General features: G+C 34.1%; 1 protein-coding gene across 1 annotated transcript; it reads right to left on the bottom strand.

Annotated features, from left to right (window-relative positions):
- Positions 1 to 4,096: 4,096 nt before the first annotated feature.
- LOC308269550 (PEST proteolytic signal-containing nuclear protein-like) lies at positions 4,097 to 5,052 on the bottom strand (the record flags this gene model as incomplete). The annotated part of the gene is made up of 2 exons (XM_080704908.1): positions 4,097 to 4,504; positions 4,804 to 5,052. 2 exons carry the CDS (start codon positions 5,050 to 5,052, stop codon positions 4,292 to 4,294), a joined length of 462 nt encoding a protein of 153 aa, XP_080561034.1. The 3' UTR covers positions 4,097 to 4,291.
- Between the last annotated feature and the right edge of the window lie 4,556 nt (positions 5,053 to 9,608).

The following is a 9,608-nucleotide window of genomic DNA, read 5'->3' as shown; positions in this document are numbered from 1 at the left end:
AGATTTTCTACTTTTAGGAAAATAACTGGCACTAGTATAGAAAGCAGACTAGCTAGAGTGAGAAAAAGAGAGGCCACCCATTTGGAAAAATATTACAATTGAAAGGAGAAAAACTATGAACATAGAAAACATAGTCATCAAATGATTCACTATGAAATTACATGCACTGGGACAATGCTTTCTGTAGTTAGGATAAGTTTTTTTTCAATGTGAAAACTGCATTATTATTATTTACATAGTATAAAAATTTATTGGATTTCCTTAAGATATATCATGGAGAAATACAATTAAAATTAGTTCCCTCTTTAAAATCATATGCAAACAATCAATTTTATTATAACTTAAGGGAACTATAAAAGTTTTCAGAGAAAGAATCATCATCTTCCCTTTTTAGAAAAGAACACTAGACCTTTATTACCGGAGGAAAAGGTGGTAACAATCAGCTAAGATTAAAACCCTACTGTAGTGAAAAACCCAGAATCCTGACTTAACCAATCTAAGAAAATGTCAGTAAGGCTTATTAGAAAAGAGTGGCTTGGTATAAAAGCATAACCTTCCATTCTCCACCCCATCTTGCTACCCAAATATCCTTAGTTAAGGAGTGACCAGCTCTTTGATCTCTTCTTTTTTAAAGCAACTGAATAGCTCTTGTTCTGCCTTTATGGCTAAATTTCCTCCATGCAACATGGATTTTATTTGTCCATTGCTAGCTGAGTTGGATATTTATTAAGACTTATAACTAAAATAATGTAATATTTTATAATTTTTAATATTATCAATATCTGAATTAAAGTGATCTCATTGCTATCCTGACTTCTCATAAGTAAAATATTTCTTTAGTAAGAGGGGGGTCTATGTACATGAGCAGAATAAATTAACTCCTGCTTCAAAGTTACTGAGAAAATAAATTGCTTAAGATTAGAGTCATTTCCTCCACTTAAAGTTATTCCTGACAACCCACATTGAAACTACACAAAATTAATTCCACTAACACCATTTCCCATTTAAACTGGTAGATTTTTAGAAAGCAGCTGTGTTTAGACTGAATAGTTCAAAGCACATTTTAAGAGGTGATCTCAAATGCTTAGAAACGCTAGTATTAGTATCATTTAAGGATTTAAGATTGGATGCTGAGAGGTCAGCAAGATATTATTGGTCATCTAGTGAGCCATAAGTGAAATATAAGGATGCTACTTCTTTTTCTCTTTGCCATTTAGTCTACATATTCTTTTGCAGGTGGTATTTCAAATAAAATAAAAAGGTCTAGGATATAGTATTGTTAGTTTCTCAAAGGCATCATATTTTGGTTGTTCTCACTGCAGATTGAAGAGTACCTTTAATTTGGGTCACTCAAATATTTGTAATTATTGTGCTGTATTTGGCACTGCTATATGGCCTATAAAAATACATAAAGCAGAGAAGGCTAACAAAACTAGATTAAAGTAGTACCATAAGGTATTAAGCTATCACTAAGACAGGTTCTACCAAATATTTGAAAGCAAGACCTACAACACAGCACTAAATTTTAAACTACAGTACTTATATTAGCTTCCATTAGTACCATTCAAATGTATAATGCATAGACTTCTCTCCCTAGCAATATTATGGCATAGGCTACCAGGACCATTCTGAACAAATGCAATGATAATCCATCAATTCTCTTACTTTCCATTCTCTGAAACATAAGTAGTCTTCATGATTTTTAAGGTCTTGTTTTCTTACCTTCCTCCAACCGTCTTTCCTACCCTTCCATTAATACAAGAAAACTTAGGTTTATGCAAAGTTTCTTTGTGTGTGTGTGTGTGTGTGTGTGTGTGTGTGTGTGTGTGTGTGGTACTGGGGATCAAACCCAGGTTCATTCAACCTCCAAGCTACACCACCAGACCTATTTATTTATTTATTTATTTATTGTACAGAGGATTGAACCCAGAAGCATTCTACCTCCGAGCTATACTCCCAGCCCTACTTTTTATTCTTTATTTTGAAACAAGGTCTCACTAAGTTGTGGAGGGCCTGAGTAGCTGAGGCTGGCAGCGAACCTGTGATCCTCCTGTCTCAGCCTCCCAAGTACTGGGACTACAACAATGCGCCACCACACCCGGCTCTATGTTAAGTTTCATACTCTTTTTGGTCTGTAAACGATTAAAGTAAGAAATGTTGGGGAACACTGGCCTAAGTAATTCTTTTTTTTTTTTTTTTTAGTTTGACAAAATTTATTGGTATTTTAGTAAAGATAATCATCTCAGTCATTTATCTCTCCTAATCTTGACCTCATCTTATTATTTCATTTGGGTCAAGAAAAGAATATGTAGGAGAAGGATGTTATTTCAACAAACAGTAAAATGGACAAAAATGGATAGTTTGCCTACATAAAAGAATGTTAAGTTCATGTATCTTGATATAATTAAATCATGTAAGAACTAATAGTTCTATATACATTTCCATTGTTTTACTTGGGGCTTATCTAAACTTAAATGTAAGTGAACAAGTGTTAGGAACATACACAGGCTGCTTCTCTGGAGTTATGATCTCTTAAAAGAGCACAGTGAGCAATTATCACCAATCACAAAGGCTGAAGCTGGCTCCAAATTTAACATTGTAGGAGTTTAAGAAAATCATTATGCCATGTTTCAGGTCAGTGACTGCTTTTAAAGATATGTTTAACTGTCACATTTTTTAAAAAGTCCATATACAATACAAAAATACAAAACAAACACATGGCAATACACAAATCTAACATGGTATATGTGATGAGATTCCATAAAATGTGTTTGAAGATGTGTTTTTCTTTCCTTCTATTTTCAATACCTAAAATGTGCTTTTGAGAGGATACTGATCAGTATGTACATACTCAAAATAAACCATATAATTGTACTAAACAAAAATACTGAAATGAGCTCATTTAAATTGGATTTAACAAGTTAGTAACTTAAATGCTTTGACAAAGTTACAGAAAGTGCATCCTCTTTTGTCTTCATACAATGTCAATTTTTTTGGTGCTTATATCTTTTTTAAAATAAAACCCAGCCAAATACTTAACAATATGTACATTTAATTTTTTGGTGGTGGTTTGTATTTTAAAAGAAATAGTTTCGCCGGGCGTGGTGGCGCACGCTTGTAATCCCTGTGCTTGGGAGGCAGAAACAGGAGGATCGCGCAGGTTCGAAGCCAGCCCCGCGCGCTGGCTTAGGAGACCCTGTTTCCAAATAAAAATGTAAAAATAGGTCTGGGAGTGTAGCCCGGAGGTACAAGGGCTTCCAGGAACCCCAGTACCACCAAAAAAAAAAAAAAAAAAAAAAAAAAAAAAAAAAAAGAAATAGTTTCCTTAGGATTTGCCGCACGTTCTGTGGAAATGCTTACAGGAACTGGCTAATAAAAACCAAGAAGCATATTCAAAATACTGATTTGCTTTGGTAGCAAATGGCTGTTCTTTGAAGACTAATGAAGATAGACAAGACCCATTAAGTGAAGTGGGCTATTTCAAATACTCGATACTTTTCATAAAAATTAAATTAAAAACCACTTTTAAAGATCTAAGCATCTGTATCCACTGATAGCAATGCAATACCTAGTATATGATGACTTCAAACAAAACAAATGCTCATAAGAAAAAAAAGAACTGTATTTTAATTTCATCTAAATTTACTTTCAGTTTTCCCCTCAATACAATACTCCCTCTTTCTCTATAAGGCTGTTCCTGGGAGTCAGATAGGTTAGAAATGAGGGAGGTAAGTTAGGAAAGTAACTTACAGTTAAAATAGACAACTTTTTGCTTCCCTCCTAATGTGCTAATAATTGTGTCTAAAAAATATGCAATTCTTAAAATGGTACCATTTCTGACTTCTTTTTTATCTGCAACCTTTGGAAACTAATCACATGAAACTACAAAATTAGCAAATGTCTTGAAATCTGTATATAAAACATAAATTACCTCTAATTTCAAACTCATTTATTAGTGTACCACTCAACCTTTTTTTTTATTATTTTGGTGGTGGTGGTACTGGGGATGGAACCATACACTCCCAGACCAATTTTTTATATTTTATTTGAAAACAGGGTCTCTTAAGCCAGCGAGTCTGGGTTCGAACCTGCGTGATCCTCCTGTCTCTGCCTCCCAAGCGCAGGGATTACAAGCGTGTGCCAACACACCCGGCATGTACCACTCAATCTTAAAAAAGAAAAAGAAAAAGAAAAAAAAAAAAAAGGTGGCTCCAAAGATATACCATTCTTTATAAAAGGAAACTGTTCCTTTTAACTTTATACCCCACACCCCAATTTCAAAACACATCATTTAATTGTCTTGGTCATGTACATTTCCAAGATGAAATTTTATATTTTGTTCCCATAGCTTCTGGTTATCAGAAAATCCATGCTTTCCTTTACTGAAGAAGTTTGGTCCAGCTGATGTTGGTGCATCTCTTCCAATATTCTTCATCCTCATCTTTGCTCCTGGAGGCATTTCCTCTGGTTCACTATCTTCATCTTCCTTAAAAGATGCTGCTACTGAGCCGGGCGTAGTGGCGCACGCTTGTAATCCCCGCGCTTGGGAGGCAGAGACAGGAGGATCGCGCTGGTTCGGAGCCAGCCTCTCTGGCTTAAAAGACCCTGTTTCCAAATTAAAAAAAAAAAAAAAAAAGATATATATATATATATATATATATATATATATATATATATATATATATATATAGTCTGGGAGTGTAGCCCCAAAGGTATAAGGGCTTCCAGGAACCCCAGTACCACAAAAAAAAAAAAAAAAAAAAAAAAAAAAAAAAAAAAAAAAAAAAAAAAAGCTGCTGCTACTGATAGGGTTTTTGGAGCAAGAGCCGGAACAGTTTCTTTAGGCTTACTTGATCCAAGTTTGATGGATATGGCTGATGCTTTCTTTGTTGTCTGACTACCTATGGCAAATCCAGACTTGGAGATCTTTGTAGGTTTTGTTGGGAGGTCTGCAGCTGCTTCTTCAGCTGATCGCTTCTCAGCGCTGCGATTGGAACTTTCCCCTCCATTACTCCAGCGGCTCCAGCCGGTTCCCGCCTGCCCTTCTGCCATTTTCCCCGCAGTGGCCTCCCCTGCAGACACTCTATTTTTTTTTTTTTTTAGCAAGGGGGACTGAACCCAGAGTCATTCTGTCTATGAGCTATACCCTCAGCCCTACTTTATTTTTCTGAAACAGGATCTCACTAAGTTGATGAGTCTTACTACTTGCTGAGACTGTTTGCAAACCTGCAATTCTATGTCTCAGCCTCCCAACTACTAGGATTTTAGGTGTGAGCCACCAAGTCCAGGTAAATAATTCTTAAAGATCTTAACTTGAATGAACTGCTGAACCCCCAGATTTAGAGATACTTATTTCCACTTTTAAAAATCTCTAAAAATATAAATTTTAATTGCTTTATGCTACAAGATAAATTGGATCTCAATGGAAAGTCATTCAATACTTTATTGTAAAATTTTTATCAGAAAGCAGAGAAAAGTAGTATTAACTACAAGAATACCAGCTGGAATTTACTGATAATTTACTAGGTATTAGATAGCGTTCTTTATGCTTCATACGATTATCTAACACGAATCTCTTATCAGTAAAATTTTAAGATATGAGTTGGACGTGGTGGCGCACACTTGTAATCCCAGCATTTGGGAGGCTGAGACTGGAGGATTGCAGTTCATGGACAGCCTCAGCTATTTAGTGAGGTCCTCTGCAACTTAGTAAGACCCTGTTTTAAAAATAAAGAATAAAACTTAATTTAAGATATGGCACATGTGATCATTAACAGTTCTATCCATTGTACATTTTTTGTAACTGCTTGACAGAAGGCTATCCAACACTGAAAAAATGGTAATTAACATCACTTCAATTAGGAAAACACCACAACATAGAAATCCAATTGATTATTTAAAATCAAGTAGTCCAGGAATTCTCAATTATGTCAGTATTTCTTACTATCATAATTATTGCTATACTATACTATTATCTACTTAATACCTTCCAATTGATTTTCACGTTTTAAAATTAAATTTAATTCCAAAGGAAGCATAGTATCATCACATAAGTGGGAAATCAGAATTATCTGCCATAAATACATGGTAAATGGAAAAATAGATTCAAAAAATCAAAACAAATTTAATAAATTCTAGTTATATATTGTTACTTGTTGATATTCCTGAGTGTGAGGCCTCTGTTTCTGCTTAAAAAGTAAACTAAAGCATTAGTGATATATGTAAACTAGTTTTAATCAGTTTTCTTCTTTCTTAAGCAGAAAGACTGATGAGAAGACTAAAAGAAATGAGCAAATTCCTCATCATGCTTTTTCACTGATATTTAATATTAGGCTGAGTTGCCATCTATAGTAACTCCCTAGGAGTGGGCATGGTGGCACATGCTCATAATTCCAGCGTTTGAGAGGCTGAGACAGGAGGATCATGGTTCGCGGCCAGCCTCAGCTACTCAGTGAGGCCCTTTGTTTCAAAATAAAGAATAAAAAATAGGTCTGGGGGTGTTGTTCAGAGTTAGAATGCCTCTGGGTTCCACCCCCAGTACCACAAAAATCAATCAATAAATCAATAAAATAACTCCTAAAGACCTGTAATGATTTTGCACACCACTATGATATGAATCCTAAAATATCTTGTTAAGTATCCCAAAACAACTTGGAAATTCCCTGAAATATCTTTTACTTATATTTTATATTTTAGTCACAGAATCTAAAAAGGAATCCTTTTTTTTTTTCAAGACATGCCCCAATATCTCTATTAACTAATGGCAGGCAATGCCAAGTACAAATGGAAGTTATTATCCACAAAAGTTTTCAGAAGACAAATATTGGGTAGATGAAATAGTAGTGATCTACCAACCATATACTATCTTAACTCAACCATAAATTATCTTATTTGACTTTAAAAAGTTCAATAAAATACTCAGATACATTTCTAATCTGCAAAATCAGAGAAAAATATATCCCCTTAGGTTAGGCATATGAATAAAATAAGATGTTTCTTCATACATGGCTATACAGTACTATAAGACAAATTAAGTAAATGTCATTGGGTCAAAAATTACAAGTAACTTTCAGTTTATTACAGCTCACAAAAAGTCCAGATGCTTTTATCTTTACAAAGAGCTCAAAATTGCTTCACCTTACTAGTCCGCAGGCATTATTATTTGGTTTCAAATGTAACTTTGAAAATTAAAACTAAACCAAAGATCATGCTTATAAAGATCTGAAATGTCTCATAAAAACTAAAAACCTGAGTGACTGGTCATAAGTATGTCCAAAGTACACTGATACAGTCCCTAAGCGGAAAATATTATCATGGCAATATTATAGGTATATAAAACAAATGATATCTGATTAGATTTTAGTAATCTGAAATAAACAGTGACCTTTTCTTCATACACAGCTATATAGCACTTATTATATAAATACACAATATAGCTAAAATTACAGTGCCATCTACAGGCAAAGAAAATAAAGATTGCCCATTTTAATGCTTTCACACTTTCTTATAGCTACTCAACATTTAAAAGAAGCTAGAATTTAATAATTTATATAATTAATTTTATGATTGCATTCTCAGGATATAATTTATTTTATGAAATAAAGCTAAAACATGTTCTCTTAAAAAATTGCATCCTGCCGGGCACGCCTATAATCCCAGTACTTGGGAGGCTGAGAAAAGAGGATCACAGGTTCTCAGCCAGCCTCAGCAACTTAATGAGATCCTCATCAACTCAGTGAGACCCTGTTTCAAATTAAAGAATAAAATACAGGGCTTGGAATCCGGGCATGGTGGTGCACACTTGTAATCCCAGCATTTGGTAGGCTGAGACAGGAGAATCATGGTTCTCAGACAACCTCAGCTACTTAGTGATGCCCTTTGCAACTCAGTGAGACCCTGTTTCAAAAAAAATAATAAGAAATAGAGCTTGGTGTGTAGCTCCAAGGTAGCCCTGGGTTCCATCCCCAGTACTTCAAAAATAAATACGGTTGGGGGTATAGCTTAGAGGCAGAAGACCCTAGGTTCAGTTCCTAGTACCAAAAATGAATTAAACAAATAAATAGAAAGAAAGGAAAGAAGGAAGGGTTAAATGAGTGATGTGTACATGTATACCTCTACCATCTTGTGCCTCATTAAGGTATATGACTACAGTACACCAATTAAAAAAAGAATATATGCAAAATAAATAAATAACTTTTCCAATGTTGTAAGTAGCAGAAACAAGGTTTCACAATGGGGGGGAGGGATGTCTTATTAATATTTTTGCTTTTAATCACTATGCCAACATGCCTCTCATTTATAAAAGTTGAATTCAGTGTATTAATGCATTTGTAAGCTACGTGGTCTCTTTTTGTGGGCAACATTTTCTAATGTTATTAAATCTTTCATAATTATTTTTAATCATTTCCAATAAAGCCAGGCGTGGTGGCGCACACTTGTAATCCCCGCGCTTGGGAGGCTGAGACAGGAGGATAGCGCAGGTTCGAAGCCAGCCTCAGCTACTTAGGCTCTCAGCAACTTAGTGACACCCTGTTTCCAATAAAGTATAAAATAGGTCTGGGAGTGTAGCCCAGAGGTAGAAAAGACCCTGGGCTCCATCCCCAGTACCACAAAATAAAAATAAATAAAAATAAAAAAATAATTTCCATCAACTTGGTATATCTCATTTATATATTAGTTATTTAATGCTGGGTTTTCAAAGTATTTCTGATTTTTCATTATATATAAAAACTATAATAAGCAAATTTTCATTGCATATAGCCTTTTCCTTCTTTTGAATTTTATTTCCTTATGCTTACTTCCTAAGTGGTTAAATTCATATACATAGATAAAATACATCATTACTTATATATAATGTTCCCTACTGCTTTGTAAGTCTCATGATGATAAGATACCAGCAATAAAAGGATGCTTACATCTTCTCAATAAATACCTATCATTTATCCTCCCCTCACATACACATATACAAATTTAACTGATATAAAGTGATTGAAGATAATCTATGATGTGGGACAGTTAAATAAGCAAACATTGCAATTTTCAAATGGGCAAAATATTTTCTTCCTTTAGTAACATTAAAGGTAGAAATAGTCCTCTTATTTGTCATTTATGAAATTGATATTGTCTTGATTCTTGGATTCAATGACATATCCAAAGTCACTAATAAGTATCAGAGCTGGAGGCTAAGCACAGATCTGTTTGACTCTAAAATCTATTTTAGATAACAGAATAAAAAATTTAAAAAGTTATGGGATCAATATATGTCAAGATAGAAAATTTCTTTTTCAATATTCATCAAAGTTTATTCATCTCATAAAGGGGTAATAACTAGCATAAGGTAACTACCATAAAGAAGAATATATTCCTTGTATATTACTGTGAACAATAATTTCAGAAACAGGGAAGAATGAAATTATTAGTTAGCAAAATATCTCATCTATCTTTCTCTTCAACCAGGTGATTCCAGTGCAGCCTAGCTTCACCTATGTTCTAAACAAGGAGCTAGAGGATATGAACATTGCCTTATAAGGTTTTTTTCTTAAATTTTATCTTGAAGTTGCATATGTACCCAAGAGTTTTAAAAGATTGTAACTTTATGACATGAAGTT

The sequence above is a fragment of the Muscardinus avellanarius genome (genome assembly GCF_963383645.1).
Source record: "Muscardinus avellanarius genome assembly, chromosome: 11".
Lineage (NCBI taxonomy): Eukaryota > Metazoa > Chordata > Mammalia > Rodentia > Gliridae > Muscardinus > Muscardinus avellanarius.
This window is presented reverse-complemented; position numbering and strand designations above follow the sequence as displayed.